The sequence below is a fragment of the Suricata suricatta genome, chromosome 4, assembly GCF_006229205.1.
Source record: "Suricata suricatta isolate VVHF042 chromosome 4, meerkat_22Aug2017_6uvM2_HiC, whole genome shotgun sequence".
Classification (NCBI taxonomy): Eukaryota; Metazoa; Chordata; class Mammalia; order Carnivora; family Herpestidae; genus Suricata; species Suricata suricatta.
The window spans coordinates 117,289,231-117,312,700 of NC_043703.1; the positions used below are offsets into that span (position 1 = coordinate 117,289,231).

At 38.5% G+C, this 23,470-nt stretch overlaps 2 protein-coding genes across 6 annotated transcripts in view; one reads left to right on the forward strand and one right to left on the reverse strand.

Moving 5' to 3' along the window:
• Positions 1-18,627, reverse strand: part of M1AP (meiosis 1 associated protein) — a 67,618-nt gene extending 48,991 nt beyond the window's left edge. The window contains exon 1 of the mRNA XM_029937673.1: positions 18,356-18,627. Within this exon, the coding sequence (XP_029793533.1) occupies positions 18,356-18,595 (240 nt within the window). The 5' untranslated portion in view covers positions 18,596-18,627. The remainder of the gene's footprint in view (positions 1-18,355) is intronic.
• The window catches only part of SEMA4F (ssemaphorin 4F), a 73,317-nt gene that overhangs the window by 17,743 nt on the left and 32,104 nt on the right, over positions 1-23,470 (forward strand). The gene's annotated exons all lie outside the window — the stretch shown is intronic.

Sequence of the window (23,470 nt, forward strand, 5' to 3'; positions counted from 1 at the left end):
TTCAGTGATTCATCACTTACATATAACACCCATACTCCTCACAAGGGCCCTCCTTTATACCCATCACCTGTTTAACTCCCCCAACCCCCGCCCACCTCCCCTCCAGCAACCCTCAGTTTGTTCTTTATGGTTAAAAATGTGTTTTATGGTTTGCCTCTCTCTCTTTTTCCACACTATGTTCATCTGTTTCATTTCTTATTTTCCACATATAAGTGAAATCATGGAATTTGTCTTTCTCTGACTGACTTAATTTCACTTAGCATAATAGTCTCTAGCTCCATCCACACTGTTGCAAATGGCAAGATCTCATTCTTTTTGATAGCTGAGTAATATTTCATCACACACACACATATACACAACATATGTATATATACACACATTCCATTATATATGTATACCACATCCTTTTTACCCATTCATCAGTAGATGGACCCTTGGGTTCTTTCCGTAGTTTGGCTATTGTTGATAATGCTGCTATAAACATCAGGGTGCATGCACCCCTTTGAACCTGCAGTTTTGTATCCTTGGCTAGATACCTAGTAGTGCAATTGCTGGATTGTAGTTCTAGTTTTGACTTTTCAAGGAACCTTCATTCTGCTTTCCAGAATGGATGCACCAGTTTCCATTACCACTAACACTGTAAGAAGGTTTCCCTTTCTCTGCATCCTCCCCAACACCTGTTGTTTACTGAGTTGTTCATTTTAGCTATTCTGACTGGTGTGATGTGATATATATATATCATGGTAGTTTTGACTTGTATTTCCATGATGATGAGTGATGCTGAACATTTTTTCATGTTCTGTAAGCCACCTGTATGTCTTTGGAAAAATGTTTATTCATGTCTTCTGCCCATTGTTTTTTGGGTGTTGAGTTTGTTAATAAGTGTATTATAGATTTTGGATACTAACCCTTTATCAGATATACAGTTTGCAAATATCTTCTCCCACTCCAAAAGCTACCTTTTAGTTTTGTTGATTGTTTCCTTCACTGTGCAGAAGGTTTTTATTTTGATGAAGTCCCAGTAGCTTACTTTTCCTCGTTTCCCTTGTTTCAGGAGACATATCTAGTAAGAAACTGTTACAGCCAAGGTCAAAGAGGTTACTGCCTGGGTTCTCCTCCAGGATTTTGATGGTTTCCTGGTCTCACATTTAGGTCTTTCATCCATTTTGAATTTATTTTTGTGTATGGTATAAGGGAGTGGTCCAGTTTTCCCAACACCATTTGTTGAAGAGACTGTCTTTTTTCCATTGCATAGTCTTTCAAACTTTGTTGAAGATTGTCCATATAGTTGTGGGTTCATTTCTGAGTTTTCCATTGTTTCATTGATCCATGTTTTTGTTTTTGTGCCATTACCATACTGTCTTGATCATTACAAGTTTATAATATAACTTGAAGTCTGGAATTGTGATGCCTCCAGCTTTTCTTTTTTCTTTCTTTTTAAAAATTTTGTTAAAATGTTTTAATTATTTTTGATACAGAGAGAGATAGAGCATGAGAGGGGGAGGGGCAGAGACAGAAGGAGACACAGAACGGGAAGCAGGCTCCAGGCTCTAAGCTAGCTGTCAGCAAAGAGCCTGATGCGGGGCTTGAACCCACGAACGTGAGATCTGACGTGAGCTGGAGGCTTAACCGCTGAGTCACCCAGGTGCCCCAATCTTTTTTCTTTTTAAAGATTGCTTTGGTTATTTGGGGGTGTTCTGTGGTTCTATATACATTTTAACATTGTTTTCTCTAGCTCTGTGAAAAATACTAGTGGTATTTTGATAGGGATTGCATTAAATATGTAGATTGCTTTGGGTAATATAGGCATTTTAACAGTATTTGTTCTTCAAATTCATGAGTATAGAATGTCTTTCCATTGCTTTGTATCATCTTCAGTTTATTTCGTCAGTGTTTTATAGTTTTCAGAGTACAGATCTTTTTATCTCTTTGGTTAGATTTATTCCTAGGTATCTTATGGGTTTTGGTGTAATTGGGATTGATTGCACTTGTTTTCAATCAAATGGGATTGATTCTTTGATTTCTCTTTCTGCTGCTCCATTTGTATTGAAATGCAACATATTTTGGTATGTTGAAATTGATATGTTCGATTTTGGTATGTTGTATCCTGCAACTTTACTAAATTCAATTCTAGCAGTTTTTTGGTATTTTGGGTTTTCTTTATAGAGTATCATGTCATCTGCAAATAGTGTAAGTTTGATTTCTTCCTTGCCAATTTGTATGCCTTTTATTTCTTTTTGTTGTCTAAATGCTGAAGCTAGGACTTCCAGAATGATGTTAAGCAACAGTGGAGAGAGTGGACATCCTGTCTTGCTCCTGACCATAAAAGAAAAGATCTCAGTTTTCCCCCATTGAGATTATTAGCTGTGGATTGTGGCCTTTATTATGTTGAGATTTGTTCCCTCCAACCCTACTTTGTTGAGGTTTTTTTTTTTTTTATCATGAATGGATGTTGTACTTTGTCAAATGCTTTTTTTGGAATCTATTGAAAGGATAATATGAATGTTATTAATGTGGTATATCATGTTGATTGATTTGCAAATCTTGAACCACTCTTGCAGCCCAAGAATAAATCCCACTTGGTCATGGTGAATGTACTGCTGGATTCAATTTGCTAGTTTTTATTGAGAATTTTTACATCCATGTTCATGAGAGATATTGGCCTGTAGTTCTCTTTAAAAAAATGTTTTTAGGGGGGCACCTAGATGACTCAGTTGGTTAAGCATCTGACTTTGGCTCAGGTCATGATCTTGTGGTCCCTGAGTTCAAGCCCTGCATTGGGCTCTGTGCTGACAGCTTGGAGTTTGGAGCCTGCTTTGACTCTATATCTCCCTCTCTCTCTACCCCTCCCCTGCTCACACTGTCTCTCTCTGTCTCTCAAAAATAAATGAACACTTAAAACATTAAAAGAAAGTTTTTAAAGTATTTTTGAGAGAGAGCAAGCATACAAGCAGGCAAGGGGTAGAGAGAGAGGAAGAGAGATAACCCCTAAACGGGTGCCTTTTCCTGTCAGCATAGAGCCCAATGTGGGGCTCAAACTCAGGAACCATGACCTGAGTCAAAATCAAGAGTCAGATTCTTAACTGACTGAGCCACCCAGGCACCCCGATTTTTAAGTTTATTTATCTTTGAGAGACAGAGAGCAGGGGAGGGGCAGAGAGAGAGAGAGACAGAAAGAATCCCAAGCAGGCTCCATGGCCCTGACTGCAGAGCCTGAGGGAGGGCTCAAACCCACAAACCACGAGATTATGACCTAAACTGAAACCAAGAGTCACGTGCTTAACTGACTGAGTCACCCAGGCACTCTTGCATTTTTATTTTGAAAACTGAAACAAAAAGCTTGTTTCCTGTAATTAAAAAAATTTTTTTAGTAGGATGACTTCCTGATATTTCTGTAAGGTGGATACAATAACCTTTAGGGAAAGGAAATGATCTTCCAACAATTTGAAAATATTGCCTATTTTGTATTGGAAAGTTCTGGCAAATGAAATAGTTTTGGAAATATTGGAAATTAAGCTGTTCTATCTTACATTAACCAAATAATAGGGCCACTTACTGCTAGAGAACTCTTTTGGTTGATAACTTGCTATAGCAGGAAGCCATGTACCCAATTCATCTAAAAGACGACATCATTTAGACAAGCTAAACAGAAAATAGGCTAAAACATAACTGCACATTATATCCATACCCCTTGAAAATGGAATCTGACCTCTTAGGAACTCACTTTGATTCTGGAAGTGATTTTAAAATGCAGCCTTGCAGAAACATTAATTGCCTAGAATGTGAAGAGCTCATATAGGTTGGCTGAGAAACAATTTCTGTATATCAAAGGTTGATGATATATTGATGAATTTTATGGAAAGTCTCATATTCTTAGCTCTTTTTCCTCATGAATTGCCTGGGCAACATTCTATATGGCAACAGTGTAAATAGTTCTGACCTGAATTCCGAATCCAAAGATTGTGTCAGGGACCTATAGGGAGCTGTTAGATAAAGAGGGAGAAAGAGGTGGTAGGAAGAGGAGGCCTGATGCCTCCGACGCAGAGTTGTGCAAATTACCTGCAATTTGTAATCTGAGCAGTCAAATGTCACTCCTCCTCCTCCCCCTTCCCTGGATGGAAAGTTTGGGATTACCATTGTGGAAGATTCACACTTCCATTGAGTAAGATTTAGGAAGTTGCTGAGTTGAAGTGTGGTCCAGCGAATCAGGTACTGAAGTTGCCTACAATATTGTTTGGAGTTATTGTCACAAACTCAAGTTCTCTGTCTTAGATGTCTGAGTGGTTTCAAGGTATAGAGTGGTGACCCTGATTCAGTTAGATGGGCTTTGCACAGAGAGGTGGGAGTTGGGATGAATGTGTAAGGACTGATGGATCTTCACTGCATTTCTTTCAGCTTTTTGAGTAGACTAGTGGTACAAATGTGCCTAGAGGATGTTCTTTTCCTAGATCTAGTACCAGTGTGTTCTTGCTCTAGACAGTTTAGGATAACAGACTGATGTCTCATTGGAAGTCAGATGAAAAAATTAGAATATACTTTAGCGTCAGTGATTTTCAAAAATCTTTTTATCGGAAGATAAAAAATATTTTAATTAAAAATTTACGTAGAATCTCCATACACACATTGCATTTTATAAGCACAAATGTATTTTTAATATTTTTCCTATATATAATATATGCACCTGGCTCAATATTTAAGGGTTATAAAATGATATGTGGAAAAAAATCACTTTTCCACTCTTACCTTTCAGTTAACCAGTGGTTTCCTGGAGGCAATCAATATTGCTAGCTTGTTGGGCATTTTACAACAAATCATGTAACAATTTTTTTCTTTACATGAAAGAAAACATAAATTTTTCTCTCTTACCAAAATAAAAGAAACTGTGATAGTCTTTTGTATCTTGATTGTTACATAGTGTACTTGGACAATCATTTCATTCAATAGATAAAAAGTACTTTAATTTTTATGCTACAGAGTATTCCCTTAATGGATGGAACATAATTTTTATTCAACCAATTCCCTATTGATTGACATTATATTGCTTTCAATCTTTTGCTACTGCAAACAGTGCTGAAATAATAAAACTTAAATCATTTTTTAACTTATGAAAATATATCTGTAGGATAAGATCCTAAAAGCAGACTTGCTAGGTTAAAGGGTATGATACTGTCATCAAATTGCCCACCATAGAAATTGTATTAATTTATACATCCATAAGTGGCACGTGAGTGTGCCTGTTTCTTTAAAACCTCATCAACAGTAGGCTATTAAACTTAAAAAAATATCTCTGGCAATCATATAGGTGAAAAATAACAGCATCTTAATGTACTTTTTCTCTTTTATGAGAGTGGATGTACTCTGATATGTTGAAGGGTCATTTATATTTCCTTTTCTGAAAACTAGCATGTATATCATTTCTCATTTTCTATTGATTATTGGTCTTTACCTTATTATGTAGGGTTTATTTTTTTGCCAAGCATATATTTTCTATTTTTATATCGCTGAATTTATTGATCTTTTATTTTTGGAATTTTGGGTTTTGTGTTATTTTTAGAAAAGCCTTTCTTACTCTGATATTTCCCCCTTTGCTCTGTGAGCTAATTATTAATATATTGCCTCTCAGAGTCAATTCATCCTTCAATATGCCTCTGCAATAACCATCAGAATCTCTTTAAACATATGTCCTTTACAAAGACCATGATGTTAAACACTTGAGTAGAGATGCTGGAGAATGCTGCAGGAAGAAGACGCTTTCCTGCTGAAAGCAATGGGGTGTGAGAACATCTGATAGTGCCGTGGCCCCAGAACTTGCAGAACTCTGATGTTGCACACTGAATGTTTATGTTCCCTTCAAATTCATATATTTAAGCCCTAACTAGAAAAGTGGTGGCATTTAAAAATGAGGCCTTTAGGAGGTAATCAGGCTTAGATGAGGTAACGAGGATGCAGTCTCTATGATGGGATTAGTGCCCTCATAAGAGGAAAGACACCAGAGCTCTCTTCATGTGTATGCAACTGAGGGAAAGGCCTTCTGAGCACACAGCAAGAATCTACTGTCTGCAAGCCAGAAGAGGGCTCTCACCAGAACTTTGGCATGCTGGCACCCTGATTTTGGACTTCTAGTCTCCCAAATTGTGAGAAAATCAATGTGTACTGTTTAAGCCCATCTAGTCTATGGTATTTTGTTATGACAGCCTGAGCTAAGACACTGGTAATCACCTAGGCTTGGCTTGGTGACCACCTTTCAGCGGTCCTCTTGGCATAGACACTGCATGCTTCAGGTCTCCTGCCTGCACTAATGCCCCACTCACTCCCTCTGTTCACCTCAGAGTTCTGTCTCCTCTGACCCTCCCAGTGATGCTGCTTTTTCGGCATGGACACTACCTGCTCTAGGGATCCTGTCATCTCCACTGCACACTTGTGCACCAGTCACTGATTATAGCTCACCTGGACCTGGAGGATTGCAGTTACCATGGCCCAGCTCTGGCTTGGGAAAACTTGTGAACTCTGCATCCAGGGAGCTGCAACCACACTCCAACTGGATCTGAACTCCAGCCTAGGGAAGGGAGTCCACTTTTCAAGTTTATCCTTCCTTGAGATCACTCCCTCAGCTCTAAGATACCATAAAAAGTTCTCTTGTATCTTACAGCTGCTTTATTATCATAGTTTAATATGTTAAACTATGTAAAAATTCTCCATATAAACTTCTCTTGTTTAAATCACTGTGTGGTTTCTCTCTCCTGATTGGACTCAGACTGATAGCCTGTTGTTCTATATTTTTACTTTTAAATCTTAGATCTATCTGGATTTTATATTGATGGAAACAACGAGTATGAATCATTTTTTCCCACATGGCTATCCAGTTGATGCAAGCATTTATTGAATAATTTTTCCAAATAATTTTATTATTTTTAATTTTTAACATTTATTATTTATTTTTTGTAATCTCTACACTCAATGTGGGGCAGGAACTCACAACCCCAAGATCAAGGGTCACATGCTTTTCTGATTGAGCCAACCAGGCACCCTTTCAACTAATTTTATTTTATTTTATTTAAAAAAAAATTTTATGGTCTTTTATTTATTTTTGAGAGACAGAAAGAGTCAGTGTGAGCAGGGCAGGGTCAGAGAGAGAGGGAGATACAGAATCTGAAGCAGGCTCCAGGCTCTGAGCTAGCTGTCAGCACAGAGCCTGACGCGGGGCTCGAACCCACGAACCGTGAGATCATGACCTAAGCTGAAGCCAGACACTTGACTGACTAAGCCACCCAAGCGCCCTCCCCTTTCAACTAATTTTAAATACCATCTTTATTATATACTAAATTTCCACATATATTTGGGTCTATTTCTGGATTTTAAATTACATTCCATTGCCCTATATTTTTAATCTCTAGTATCACACTGTGAATATTTGTTTAATATTTGAAAGGAATAGTTTCTAGCTATTTTTGCTTGTTTTTTATTTTCTAATTTGAACTTTATTATTAGAATGTCTAGTTTTCTTATTGGAACTTTTACTGGGAATTCCATCATATTTACAGATTAATTTAGAGATACTGGACATCATTCCGGTCTGAATCTTCTCCAAGACCAATGACTTTTAATTTGTGCAACTCTTCTTCTATGTTTCTCAGCAGCATTTTAATTCATATAAGTCTTGCACATATACTATTAATTTCAATCCTAAGTATTTGATAATTGAGTTATTGATGAGATCTTTTCTGCCACTTTAACTTCTAACTTGTTGTTTTGGGTATATGAAAGATATTAATACCTGTGTTACTTTTTGTACCAGACTACTGTCATCAATTCTTTCACTGTTTGAAGTAATTTTCTAGTTTATTCTCTTGGACACTATCATTAATCTGCAGATAATAATCATTTCATAATCTTCTTTCCTAGTTTTATATTACAATTGTTTTTCTTGTGCGATTGCATCAGTGAAAATCTCCAGAATATTTTTAAATAACAGTGATGATAACACAGAAATACATTTACTGTCTTTTCATTAAATATGATCTGATTCTTAAGCTCTCATAAACATATACTGGGGTGGTTAGTATAGCCCAGGGATAGTTACCTGTAACTATTTTTTTTAAGGTTTTTTTAATGCAAGATTTGAGGTTGCATCATATTAAATATTTTTGCAGTATTTATGGAGATGAACATTATTTTTCTTATATTAATATAATAAACTATCTTAATAGATTTTCTAATACTGTACTCTTTCTTATTCTTGTTATATGATCTTTTTAAATATAAACTAGATTAAAAATTTTTTTTAATGTTTTATTTTTGAGAGAGAAACAGCATGAGCAGGGGAGGTTTAGAGAGAGGAGTCACAGGATCTGAAGACAGGCTCCAGGCTCTGAGCTAGCCGTCAGCACAGAGCCTGACGTGGGGCTCGAACCCACGAACCGTGAGATCACGACCTGAGCTGAAGCCAGCCACTTAACCAACTGAGCCACCCAAGCGCCCCATAAATATAAGCTGGATTTGATTGCCAGTACTTTATTTGGGATTTTGAATAGATAGTCATAAGTGAGATTGTCTGTACTTTTTCTTTCTGTTCCTTTTTTTTTTTTTTTTAGTCTTAGTATCCATACTATGTCATCTTCATAAAAAGGATTTGGAAGATTTTTTTTTCTATGGTTTGAAGTAGTTTAAAAACATAGCAATAGGGGCACCTGGGTGGCTCAGTCAGTTAAGCCTCCGACTTTGGCTCAGGTCAGATCTCACGTTCGTGGGTTCGAGCCCTGTGTCAGGCTCTGTGCTGACAGCTAGCTCAGAACCTGGAGCCTGCTTCTGGTTCTGTGTCTCCTTCTCTCTCTGCCCCTCCCCCTCTCATGCTCTGTCTCTCTCTGTATCAAATATAAATAAAACATTAAAAAAATTTAAAAAACATAGCAATAATCTCTTCCTTATAAGTTTACTATTATTTCCTTGTAAAACCATTTGGTTCCAATGTTTTTTGGGGGGGAATGGTAGTTCTTTGACATTTGTTTTATGGGAAATGGCAAATTTAGATTATTCTCTCTCTTCTGAATTTAATTTTGATAATTATACTTTCATGGAGAATTATGCATTTTACCCAAGTGTATTTGCGGTTATTTTCTTCTGGTCATATTTTGTGTATAGGCACCTTTTCCCTCTGCCCTTTTCCTTAAACTTAAGTTTACTAATGGTTTATCTTACTTCCTACCTTCCCCTCAAAGAACAAACTTTGATTTATTAATTTGTTCCACCATTTTCTATTTTCATATTCATTACTTTTTGTTTTTATCTTTACTATTTCCTTCCTTCAGCTTTCCTTAGGTTTGTTTATTTGTCTTTTAAGTTGCATGCTTCATTTTTTTTTCAGTTTTTCTGATTTACTAATATAATTTAAAGTAAGTTAATGTAGTTTAAAGATATGAATTTTCCTTTTAGTAATGTCTTTCTCATATCCCATAGGTTCTCTTATGTAGTATTTTATTATTATTTTCTACACATACTACAATTTTAGGTTGGATTTCCTATTTGACCCCAAATTCATTTAACAGTTTAAAAATTTCCATGAGGTAAAGGGGTGCCTGATTGGCTCAGTCAGTTAAGCATCCAACTTTGGCTCAGGTCATGAACTCACATTTCTTGAGTTTGAGCATCGTACCAGGCTCTGTGCTGACAGCTCAGAGCCTGGAGGCTGCTTTAGATTCTGCGTCTCCCTCTCTCTCTCTGACCCTTCCCTGCTATGTTGTCTAAAAAACTTCTTTAAAAAGTTAAAAAATTACCATGAGGTAGAAATGTTTTGCTCTTTGGTTTTGTCATTTATTTCGAGTCTTATTTCAGTGTGTTCAGAAAATGGTGACTTAACTATTTGTACTTTAGGAATTCATTAAAGTTTTGTTATTTGTAGCTTTATATATGGCTGACTTTCGTTAATACACCAAGAGCACTTAAGAAGGGTGGAGATTTCATACATACATATGGTCTTATTTCTTACATTTTTTAAATGTTTATTTATGTGTGTGTGTGTGTGTGTGAGAGAGAGACAGCATGCAAGCAGGGGAGGGGTGGAGAGAGAGGGAGACACAGAATCCAAAGCAGGCTCCAGGCTCTGAGCACAGAGCCTGATTAGGGGCTCAAAGCCATGAACTTTGAGATCATGACCTGAGCCAAAGTCAGACACTCAATCAACTGAGTCCCCCAGGCGCCCTGATCATATTTCTCTTAAAAATGTTAATGCTACATTATTTGGTACATAGGTACTCAAAACTGATATATTTTCTATAGACTCGCCCTCTAAGAAACCTTCTGTGCTGAGTATCTTTCATATGCTCCTTTTTAAAAATTATCTGTTTATTTATTTTTGAGGCAGGGGAGGCACAGGGAAAGAGGGATAGAGAAAATCTCAAGCAGAGATTTCTCAAGTCCCAGACGTGGGGCTCAAACTCATGAACTGTGAGATCATGACCCAAGCCAAAATCATGAATCAGACACTTAACGGACTTAGCCACCCAGGTATCCCCCCCTTCCATATGCTCCTCTTGATAATTCTCTACTCTTTTCTTTTTTGTGCCTAGGATTATCCTACCTGACTTGTGCCTAGGATTAAAGTGACATTCTTGCTGTCATTTAGTGCTTTTTGCTCCAAATTCAACCTTGTCTAAAATCATGCTTTTTTTTTTGGTGGGGGGGGGTTCATTTGCCTAGTATGCCTCTGCCCTTTATTTATTTGTTAACCTTTCGGATTAACTTTGTTGCAGATGTATACTTTGAATACAGCAGAGTTTTTAATAGGGGTGGTTAGCATGTGTATTTATTGATGTGACAGATATGTTTGTTTTTATATTAACACATACTCTATTTTCATAGCTTTTGAAAAATTATACTGTATAATGTTTTGTCCTATATAAGCTTTTATTGTCATAATTAAAAATGTTTGTATTTGTTTTAGTGCTTATAACTACGTTTGTCTAATTCTCTTTAATACTATTAATGAACAATGACAAAAATCTTCACTATAAACAATGACAAAATTTTTATATTTCCTTTTCTTACTCTTCCTCTCCTGTAGCACTCAATTATTGTTTATTATATTACCTTTACTGGACTTTACTTGTAGACTGTTTAATGTAATATATCTCTATTATTTGCCACTTTTAAATAATCTCATTTGAATGTCAGCTATGAAGAATGAGGAAGTAAATGCTATAGCCAAATTAGACCACTATTTGTCCTAAAATTCCACTGTAGATCACACATGATTTAAATAATTCCTTTGTTCTCATGAAAAAATAAAAAGAATTGGTGAGGTATTCACTGTAAGGGAATTCTTCTGAAATTCTGCTTTAAGAGAAGATTAATCATTTTTGTCAGATTATTTCTATTAAGGGCACAAGGGATATAAAAGGAATTCTAATATTTTAATTATGATTCCTCTGTCACTATTCCTTACAAAAAGTTCAGGGTTATTTGATTGTACTCATAAATGAAATATGAGGAGTATATTGAGGAATTCACCTTGGGCAAGATTTCCTACCTGCTATCTTCCACCATTATATTTTGAGCTAACTTTACATATAGAAAATATTAGATACTTACATAGGTTAGAGACAGTGGATTTAACATAACATTTTTTCTTAAACAGAGATTGTTCCATATATAAGGTAATGATGTTATTCCAGTAATTTCCTTGACCTTTAATCCAAGGTTGAATTTACTGCTCTTTTGAATGGATTTTTGCCTTGCCATTTTTCCTGAGTTACCAGTCAGTGGTTTTTAGACTAGACAGGTCTGCCTTTCTTAATGGAGTGATAAAGGGATAATGGGATTTATCCAGGGCTAAATGTACTGAGTGCCTGAGGCAAATAATATAGTCCTTTTAGAAAGGGAAAAAGAATTCTTTAACCTTTGGGACATAAGCTCATCTCCCAAAAAGTCTCCTATGCTGGATATCTTCTTCCATTTGCCCTTCTGGATGACTCTTTACTTCTCTCTACCCCTGTTGCCAGACAGGGTGATCACAGGACAGACATGCACAAGGAAAATGGCACAACAGAGGAACATATCTGCCACATGGCCGTAACATCACTATCATTCTCACTGGGTCTCCAGTGTGCTAAGAGGAATATAATCACTGGATTATATAGAGAATTATACACTTTGTTTATCCATTCACCAGTTAATAGACATTCTAACTGTTTCCAGTTTGGGACTATTAGGAATAATGCTGCCATGAACATTCATGGAAATGTATTTGTGTGGACATATTTTTATTTCTGTTGGGTAGATTCCTGGGGGGTGGAACTGTTGGATTACATGGAAGGTGTACATCTAACTCTTTAAGACATTGGTGAACTATTTTCCAAAGTGGTTGTATTATTTTACCTTTCGATCAGCAATGAATGAGGGTTATAGTTTCTCTCCATTCTCACCAACACTTGGTATTGCCTGTCAGTATTTTCTGTCATTTTAATGGTAGCCATTCTAGTGAGCATGTATAGTTATAGATCCACAGAAAGTTGCAAAATTGTACAGAAACGTCCTGTGTATTCTTCCCCCCAGTTTTTTCCAGTGGTTACATATTACACAACTAGAGCACAATTTTAAAACCAAGAAATTGACCGTGGTACAATGTTTGCACTGAGTTTTACACCATATTACCATACCTGTAGATTCACATCTTGCTAGATGTTTGTCAATATTCCTGATCATTTTGAAGAACCAGCTTCTTGTTTCACCAATTTTCTGTTCTCAATTTCATTCATTTATGCTCTTTATTACTTCCTACTTTTAACTTGGTTTGGGCATATTTGGCTACTCCTTTTCTAACTTTCTTGAGGTAGGATCTTACATTATGATTTGAAACTTTTTCGTTTCTAATGTAAGCATTTAATGCTATAAATATCCCTCTCAGCACTGCTTTAGCTGGATTCTACAAGTTCTGAAGTGTATTTAAGTTTTCATGAAATTCAATATATTTGAAAAATTTCCCTGACATTTCTTCTTTGATCCATGAGTTATCTTGAAATGTGCTGTTTAGTTTCCAAGTGTTTGGAAATTTTACTGGTTTCTTTTTTTTGTTGTTGTTCATTTATTTTTGAGAGAGAGAGGGAGACAGAGAATCCCAAGTAGGTTCCAGGCTGTCAGCATAGAGCTCTATGTATGAGGCATGAACTCACAAACCATGGGAAAATGGCCTGAGCCGAAATCAAGAGTCTGATGCTTAACTGACTGAGCCACCCAGGTGCCCCTGGAGATTTTACTGGTAAGTTCTTGCTATCTATCTATCTATCTATCTATCTATCTATCTATCTATCTGCCTGCATATGAGAGAGAGTGCATGAGTGAGGGAGAGGGGCAGAGGAAGAGACAGAGAGAATCTTATGCAGGTTCCATGCTCAGCATGGAGCATAAGGTGGGGCTCGATCCCATGACATTGGGGTCATGACTTGAGTGGAAATCAGAGTCAGACACTCAACCCACTGAACCAACCAGGAACCCCACGTTTCTGTTATCCACTTCCAGTTTGATTTCACTGTGGGCAGAGAACAAACTGTGTATGACTTCAATTCTTTCAAATTGGTTAAAGTTTCTTTTTTTTTTAATTTTTTTTAATGTTTTATTTATTTTTGATACAGAGAGAGACAGAGTATGAGAGGGGGAGGGTCAGAGAGAGAGGGAGACACAGAACCAGAAGCAGGCTCCAGGCTCTGAGCTAGCTGTCAGCACAGAGCCTGACGCGGGGCTCGAACCCACGAACGTGAGATCTGACCTGAGCCGAAGCCAGAGGCTTAACCGACTGAGCCACCCAGGCGCCCCTAAAGTTTCTTTTATGGCACAGGATATAGTCTATTTTGATCAAGTGCTCTGTGGGTGCTTGAAAATGTGTATTCTGGTATTGTTGAGTGTAGTATTCTATAAATGTTGGTTAGATCCTATTGGCTAATATTTTTCTACATCCTCATAGATTTTCTTTCTTTGTTCTATCAATTGTCAGAGAAGGACATTCCAAGTTTCCAACTATAATTGTGGATTTGTCTATTTCTTATTTCAGTTCTATCAATTTTTGCTTCACATATTTTACGGCTCTATTGTTCAGTGTGTACACATTTAATATTGCTATGTCTTCTTCTTGGTTTGACTCTTTTATCATCATTTAATATTCCTTTCTATACCTGATATTCTTTGCCATGAAGTCTACTTCCTTCATTTGATATATTAATACAGCCATTTCTGCTTTGCTTTGATTAACATATCAGGGCATATCTTTCTTCATCCTTATACTTTCCACCTACTTTTTTAAAAATTTGTTTTTAAAGTTTATTTTTGAAAGAGTGCACATGCATGCGAGCACATGTGCAAGCAGGGGAGGGGCAAAGAGAGAGGGAGTCACAGAATATGAAGCAGGCTCCAGGCTCTGAGCTGTCAGCACAGAACCCAACGCAGGGCTCAAACCCATGGACTGCAAGATCATGACCTAAGCCAAAGTCAGACCTTTCACTGACTGAGCCACTCAAGTGCCCCAACTTTCCACCTATTTTTATTGTGTTTGACGTTAGTTTCTTATAGATAGGATATATAGTTGGGTCATTTACCCCACCCCCAACTCTGCCAATTTATTTCTTTTAATTGATATATTCAAACTATTTTCATTTAATGTAATTATTAGTATGTTTTACCTTGCCAATCTATTATTTCATTTTGGTTCGTTTTCTGTTTGTTCCCTCAGTTTTTTGTTTCTCTCTTTTCTTTTATCTATCTTACTGTGGGTTATGTAAATTTTTTAAATAATTTTTTAGAATTCCATTTTGATTTATCTATTAACAGCCACATTAGACAAGATTATAACTTTTTCTTTAACTGTCAAATATGATTTAGAAATCTCAATAGAAAGTCTATTGTATTTATCTATATTTTATTCTTTCCATTGTTCTTTCTTATTTCTGGATATTCCAAGATTCTTTCTTTTATAATTTCCTTTCTGTTTCAAGAACTTCCTTTAGGCATTCTGTTAAGGTAGGTCTGCTGGTGACAAACTGTCTTAGCTTTCTTTCATTTGAGAATATATATCTGTTTCATTCTTTAAGGATGTTTTCACTGGATAAAGAGTTCAGGGTTAATAGTTCTTTTTCTTTTAGCATTTGAAAAATGGGACACTTCCTCTGACTTCCTTGGTTTCTGATGAAAAAAGTTATTGTTACTTATTTTTTTCCTTATAAGTAAGATATCAGTGCTCTTTCAAGAGCCTGACTTTAGTTTTTATAAGTTTAAGTTATGATGCACCTTAGAACAGATTTATTTGCATTTATCCTGTTTGGGGCTCACCAGCCTCTTGAATCTTTAGGTTTATAGCTTTTGCCAAATTTGGGAAATTTTCAGTGATTATTTTTTTGAATTTTTTTTCAGCTCCATCCTTCCCCTTGCCTCTTGAACTCTGATGACACAAAGGTTAGCTCTTTTGTTACAGTCTCACAAATTCCTGTGGCTTTGTTCATTTTTTAAAGTCTGTTTTCTCTTTGTTACTCAGATTGGGTAATTTCTATTCTATCTTCATTTTCACCAATTCTTTTCTCTGTCCTCTCTATTCTGCTGTTGAGCCCATCTACTGATGATTTTTGTTTTTTAAATTTCGATTATTGTATTTTGCAGTTCTAAAATGTATATTTGGTTCTTCTTCTTTTTTTTTTTTTAAAGTTTATTTATTTTTTGAGGAGAGAGAGGAGCAGAGAGAGAGGGACAGAGAGGGGCCTAGAGAGAATCCTAAGCAGGCTCTGCATTATCAGCATGGAGCCTTATGCAAGGGCTCAAACTCATAAACTGTAAGATCATGACCTGAGCCAAAATTAAGAGCTAGACGCTTAACCAACTGAGCCTCTGAGGTGCCCCTATTTGGTTCTTTATACTTCTTTTTCTTTAGTGAGACTTTCTATTTTTCCATCTAAGTATGTTCATAACTGCTTGCTGAAGCACTTTTATCATGGCTGCTTCAAAGTCTTTTTCACCTAATTCCAACATTTGTGTTATATCAGTGTTGGTGTCTATTGTATCCTTATTCAAATTGAGATTTTCCTGGTGCTTGATATAATAAGTGACTTTTTATTGTATTCTTTTTGGACATTTTGGGTATTATAGGACTCTAGATCTTATTTAAATCTTTTGCTTTAGCAGGCACCCCTACCTCCAATACTGTGCTAATGAGGGAAGTGAGGTTTCCATGTAATTACTGCCAAGTTGGAGTGTGATTCTGGCTTCTGACTGCAGGCCAGAAGGGAGGGTGCCTTGTTACTTCTGGGTGGGAATGGAAGTTCCGGCTTTCTACATGGCTCCCACTGATACCCTGGGATGGGGAAGCTTTATTACTGTCAGATGGGTATGTAAGTCCTTGCTTTCCACTAGGTATTCATTCAGTGACATCACGCTGCCTTGGAGGTTAAAAGGTACCTCATGAAGAGACCACTTTGGGGCAACAGGCTTGAGCAATGGAATGTTGATTAAGGCAAAAGGGCCCAGTGACTCCAACCCTCTGGCTGAATACAGACCGGCCCATCAGATAACCCACCTCAAAATGTCCATAAGCCCTAAATGATCAATGGGCTACTTAGAACCAGGCACAGTTACCAAAAAGGGTAAAATCCCATACACCCCATACCCCCTTACCATCCCACTTTAAATACAGTCTCCACCCACTGCCTCATTGCAGACAGTCTCTCCTTTACTATCCTGCTTGCTGCTCCCTTGTGGTGTATTCGATAAACTTCTATCTCCTTTGTTCTGCCTCTGGTGAATCCTTTCACCGGATTGTCACCCCACATTTGGGGGCCCCCATCCGATCAAGAGAGACACCACACTTCACTTCTGCTCCCACATGGCCTTCAGTCGGCCTCCGCAGACACCACTTCAATAGGGAGGGGCAGAGATGCCCTGTTAATGTTGGTTAGGAGGGTGGTTTCCATAGAGCCTAGGGGGAGGAAGTCTTAGTCCCTCTAGGTAAGGATAAAAGTCGTGATTTTCCAATAGGCTTTCTCTGACTTTCCCAGCAGTAAGGCTATCTCAGGAAAGGAATGGACTAGAACCTCTGAAGTTTTTTCCATCCCAGTGATTCTGAACTTTATATAGGGGAGAAGGTGAAGATGTGCATATCTTTGAGAAGGAGGAGACCCAGTTGTCTATGTATGAGAAAGCTTTATAGAAGCATTGCTCCTGGACAAGCATTTGCCTTCTGAAATCTCAGGGGGGGTTTCACCAGAGTCCTATGGGGAACTGTAGAGAAAATATTTTCATGTTTCTTCACAGTTAGGCTGTGCAAAGAAAGCTGGAACCTTGGTTAAAGAATAAGTCTTGGAAATTAAAGGGTGATTTACTAGCCAGAGACCTTTGAAGACATTAAGACTTGTTTCCCTGTGTTTACATTTCAAAAGGGGATAAAAGAGGTCAGTTGCTTACATTCCAAAGGACTGTAATGCCAAGGTTTCTCTCCATCTCTGAAGTGGAGGAGGGTAAGACGTGGCCTATTTATACTCACAGATTAATAATTTTGGAGTTCCTCTTCTGCAGTATAAACTGTGGTTTCTCTCTTGATTGGATGGGGTCCCCCAAATGTGGGGTGACGGTGGAGTGGAAGCCAGTGGCGCAGGAGGTAAAAGGATTCACTGGAGGCAGAAGTTTACTGCAAGGGAGCAGCAGGCTGGACAGCAAAGGAGAGACTGCCTGCTATGAGGAAGTGGGTGGGGGCTGCACGTAAAATGGGATGGTTAGGAGTATGAAGACACAGGGAATTTTCCCTTTTTTGGGAACTGTGCCTGGTTCTTTATTAAAAATTTGAGAGAGAGAGAGAGAGCACAAGAGAAGGAGCATAAAGAGAGGGAGATACAGAATGAAGCAGGTTCCAGGTTCTGAGCTGTTAGTGCAGAGCCCGACAAGGGGCTCAAACCTAAGAACTGCGAGATCATGACCTGAGCTGAAGTTGGATGCTTAACAGACTGAGCCACCCAAGTGCCACATTAAATTTTTTTTTAAATTTATTTTTATTTTTTATTTTTTTCTGGTTCTAAGTAGTTCATTGATCAGTTAAGGCTTACGGATATTTTGAGGTGGGTTGCCTGATGGCCCTGTACACTATATTCAGCCAGGTGGTTGCTGTGGGCCCTTTTGCCTTGATCAAGTTTCTATTGTTCAAGCCTGTTTTCTAAAAGTTGCCTCTACATAAACCCCTTTTGTGCAGGATGACATCTGATTCTCCCTGTGTTGCCTGTGGGGTACTGGGTGTGAGGAATTGGCACAGTTATTGCTGTAAGCAATAATAACTGTGATCTCTGTTCCAGAAACCTCAATTTATTTTCAGGATAAAATGATCAAATATAGACATACTCACCACAAAGGGAAGGATACATTCATGCTGATTTTGTACCATGTATAAGCTGAAGAGGGACATGCGACTGGGGCCCATCAAGCTGCACGCTAGAGAGAAAAAGTTCTGCAGAGCTTCACAGAGGTTGGAGCAGATGTCAGCCCAGGACGGTAGAGCAATATGCACAATGAGAAGCCTTGGAGGTTGCTGGTAAATCTGCGTGGGAGTGGAGGGCCCTTTACCAGTGCTTCGCCCGTGATACATGCTAACCACACCAGAGGTAGAACTGCAGTCACTACCTGGATATTCTCTGTACCTAGAGGGAAGCAAAGAGAAATCACTGGGTTTCATAAAACTCAGTTATATGCTTGGTTGAAATGCTGAACACAGTCCTAAAGGCCTAAATCCAGAAAAGAGTCTGACTGGGGACTAAGTCAAGTTTCTCTAGGCTAGCACATCCTAACTCCCAAGGGAATTACATGTTTACCTATATAATATATGGCAGAGACTGCTTACAGATGCTGAATGGAACTAAACAAAAAGTGACACAAAAGGCAAATTTCAGTCTTTTTTAAAAAATTTTTTTAATGTTTTTATTTATTTTTGATACAGAGAGAGACAGAGCATGAGAGGGGGAGGGGCAGAGAGAGAAGGAGACACAGAATCAAAAGCAGGCTCCAGGCTCTGAGTTAGCTGTCAGCACAGAGCCCAACGCGGGGTTCAAACCCACGAACGTGAGATCTGACCTGAGCTGAAGTCGGAGGCTTAAATTTCAGTCTTTTTTTTTTTTTAATTTTTTTTAATGTTTTATTTTATTTTTGATACAGACAGAGACAGAGCATGAGAGGGGGAGGGGCAGAGAGAGAAGGAGACAGGACCGGAAGCAGCTCCAGGCTCTGAGCTAGCGGTCAGCACAGAGCCCGACGTGGGGCTCGAACCTACGAACGTGAGATCTGACCTGAGCCGAAGTCGGAGGCTTAACCGACTGAGCCACCCAGGCACCCCTAAATTTCAGTCTTAAAGTAGGCTGTAGATCCTCAAAACTTTATTTTTTTATTGGCATTTATTGTAGTGTCTTTTACTATTTGTTTCTATGACTGCCTCTCCCAATACACTGTGAGCTTCTCAAGGGTGGAGAACTGGACTTGCCAACTTTATCTATCAGTGTTTATTTGGTGCGTAGTAATTCTTTCTTTCTTTTTTTTTAATATTTATTTTCGAGAGAGAGAGAGAGAGAAAGTGAGTGAGCACAAGCTGGGGAGGGGCAGAGAGAGAGGGAGACACAGAATCAGAAGCAGGCTCTAGGCTCTGAGCTGTCAGCACAGAGCCTAATGTGGGGCTCCAACTCACAAACCACCAGATCATGACCTGAGCTGAAGTCAGAAGCTTAACTGACTGAGCCACCCAGGTGCCCCTATTTTTTATTTTTTTTCATTCACCAATGAATTCTTCCTCCTGCCTTTTTTTAAAATATAAATTTTAGTTAGTTAATATATAGTGCAATATTGGTTTCAGGAGTGAAATTCAGTGATTCATTACTTACATACAGCACCCAGGACTCACCACAAGTGCCCTCCTTAGTACCCACCACCATCTAGCCCATCTCTCACCCACCTCCCTCCATCAAACTCATAGTTTGTTCTCTATCGTTAAGAGTGAGAGAGAGAATCTAAGCAGGCTCCTTGCCCAGTGTAGAGCCCGATGCGGGGCTCGGTCTCACTACTGTGAGGTCACAACCTGAGCTGATAGCAAGAGTTAGACACTCACCTGAGTCACCCAGGCACTGCTACACAGATTTAAGAAATAGGTACAAATAGCTATATTGTTTAGGGATGTGTATATAATCGTTAAACTATTTTTAAAAATCAAGGAAATGACTACCATAAAATTAGGGTAGTGATTTTCTCTAGAAAGGAAGGGGGGGCATTATGATTAGAAAAGACAGAAGGGGACACTTTGGGGTACTGGCAATGTTCCATTTCCTGACCTGGTTACATGGGTGCTCACTTTATAATTATTAAGCTGTACGTTCATGTTTTATGAAATGTTTTCTATGTATATTTAATAATAAAAATATTTCAAAAAGAATATTAGGAAATCACAAAAGAAAATATTTTTTAGATAAAAAAATATATTCCCATCTTGGGGAGCTAAAATAATTCTATATAATTGTCTGTTAGCTAAAGAATATGGGGAAAATAAAAACTTCTTTGATTTCCCCAGGTCCAAGAGAAATATCTGTTAGCTAAAGAACGTGGGGAAAATAAAAACTTCTTTGACTTCCCCAGGTCCAAGAGAAATGTTTATGATAATTTTCAGAAACACTTTGGAATTTATGATATTTAAAAATGATCTAAGAGGGGCACCTGGGTGGCTCAGTCGATTAAGCATCCTATTTCAGCACAGGTCATGATCTCACAGTCCATGTGTTTGAGCCCTGCATTGGGCTCTGTGCTGACAACCAGAAGCCTTGAGCCTGCTTCAGATTCTGTGTCTCCCTCTCTCTCTCTGCCCCTCACCTGCTCAGACTCTGTCTCTCTCTCTCATAATAAAATAAACACATTAAAAAAAATGATCTAAGAGTACATAGACAAATGTGTTCCCCCAAAATAAATCTGTGAAGTTATTCCTCTTCAAACTTTCCTTTTTGGTTAGTGGAACTTCGCATTTGTTCAACAATTTTTTACTGAGCTCCAATTATGTGCTGGGGACAGCTGAACAAATAAGTGAATGAATATGCTAATCTATTAAAAGTAATCTTGAAGTAGAAATCCAAATCAATGACTAACGTATTCAGCAAGAAAGCAAATATTGTAATAAATTTTAACTGTATTTTTAAATTAAATGCATGGGACCAATGTAATGCCGAATTTGAGACTAACACACAGATTCATATAGACAGGCACCCAGACAGAGGCCTTATTTAATGCAGAATGACCTTCTACTCCCTCTCCATCTTCCTTCACATCTGAAACTCCTGTCATTCTAGAGTATGGGCAGTTTTAAGTTTGGATGGTTCCAATATATACAAATCTTTTACTAGAGTTGAGTTCATTAACACCACGCCCTCATGAACACAGTTCAAATTTCAGTTACCATGGAATATTAACTGTGTATAATTACATAAAATATAAATCACAGCTCGCTCTTCAGTGCACAAATCACTACATAAATAACATGCTCATCATGTTCAGTGATCAAGCATGTCACTTCCTTCAAGGTTTGTCAGTGACTAGTCACTGCAGATCACTTACTCAGTTTAAGCACAGACAACAAAGCATGTTGTTTTATCTCTTTGCATGAACCAATGTAACAGTCTACAAAAATGGATAAGTGAAAGAGGGAATTGGCCAAAATTGGCCATTTCAAGATAAAAGTGTAGCGAAGAAACGATACGTGGTAATGCTAAAAAGTGAAAGTTGAATAGAACATAAATGAACTTCTAGAAGAAAAAGCTGACTGTAACAATGCTGACAATGCCATCATTTAATAGACTCTAGAGGATCTTAATGAAGGTGAACCTAACATAAATGGGGAAGTGGTTGTGACAAAAAGTATGAAGATAGCCTGGAGTGACACCAGCAAAAACGTCATATTAAAGGATCTCTTGAAGACCCTTTGAAGGACCAAAGGATATAATGTTGGAAGTTGATCCAAACATAGTATGACAATTATCTAAGGCATAGAGAAGATGCGTGCTTGATCATAGTTTATACCATGAGAAGATGAGCACAAGCACTGTTCAAACTATTCTTGATTACATTTTTACAAAGAGATAGAAGACACTGATATTCCAGGTTTCTAATGTTTTAAATCCCAGTGTGCTAAATAGATATTAGCTTTACTATTTTTCATTTCCCACTTAGAGCTGATGGTAAGGGAGATTTTTAACATTCTGACAATTTTGAGAGGTCCTGGAACAAATGGAACTTTTCCATACTGATGATTAAGATTACTTTGAATGGTTTCAGCTTGCACAGTCATTTTTAGATCCCACACTTGTGTGCAATTCCACGACAGTATTTTAAATAAGGTAAGAGGCAGCTCTCTTCCATATATTCTCAAACATGATCAATGCATCTGATGCATCTGGGCATAGTTCCAAGCAGGATCTGACTATTTGTGATCCTATACTCTCCTCTTTGTCAAAACACCCACTTATTGGGGTCTCCCTTTAAACTGGTTTAACCTGGAACTCGGCCTTGCACCACCAAAAGCATCAAATTACTCCCTTACTAAAACTCTTCAATGGCTTCCAATTACCCATGGAACAAAATCCCAAGTCCTTAACCTGGCCCCTAAGTGAAGTTCTGCATGTAACTCCTTCCCAACTCTCCATCCTCCCGCCATGCCATCCTCTGCCCAACGCCCTCCCACCCTACTCCGTCCCTGAGGCACCTCTCAGGTCCACAAACACTTGGGCCTTTCATTGTGGCTCTGGCTGCTGCTGGACGTTCTTTTCCATCACCACCCTCCTTAACCTTGCTCATTCTTTAGGTCTCCGGCTTTGGGTCTTAATAGGTTAGGGCCTCCTTACAGGCCCTCACAAAAGCACCCATACCATGTCTTTGTAGGCCTTAGGACACTGTGTGTGTGATAAATGATTTAATGGTTCTTCCTTCTGCAAGGCCGCATTAAAAATTTCGTGGATCCTAAGCACTTCTGCCTGCGTGAGCCACTTCCTCAAAAACAAAAAAAAATCAAAACATGTTCTTTGACCATAAGAGGTCATTGTTTTCTTCACTCTCCAAGAAGTTAGAACACCGTCGTAGGCCCCCTCAAAGGGTTGAGGAGCCCTAATCACCGGGCCTACAAGTGTCTGGCGTACTGGCGGCCTAGCCCCGGAATCCAGGAGAAGCCGTCAAGGACACGCGGCGTCAAGGTCCTCAGACAAGTGCGCGGAGGAACGAGGGCCGGCGGTGGTTGAGGACCGGGGGTGGGGGGCGGCGGGGGCGTCAGGGATGCCCAGGCCTGGTCCGTCAACACCGACATGAGGGCGGCCGGAGCTCCGACCAAGCCCACCCTGTGAGGCGCTGCCGTCAGCGCTGGCTCGGCTCGGGGTTGTCCTCCAGCTGAGGCTCTCAGCCGTCCCCCTGCCCAGAGGCGTGGAGAAAGTGTGGGTGTCCCCCCCCCCCCCCC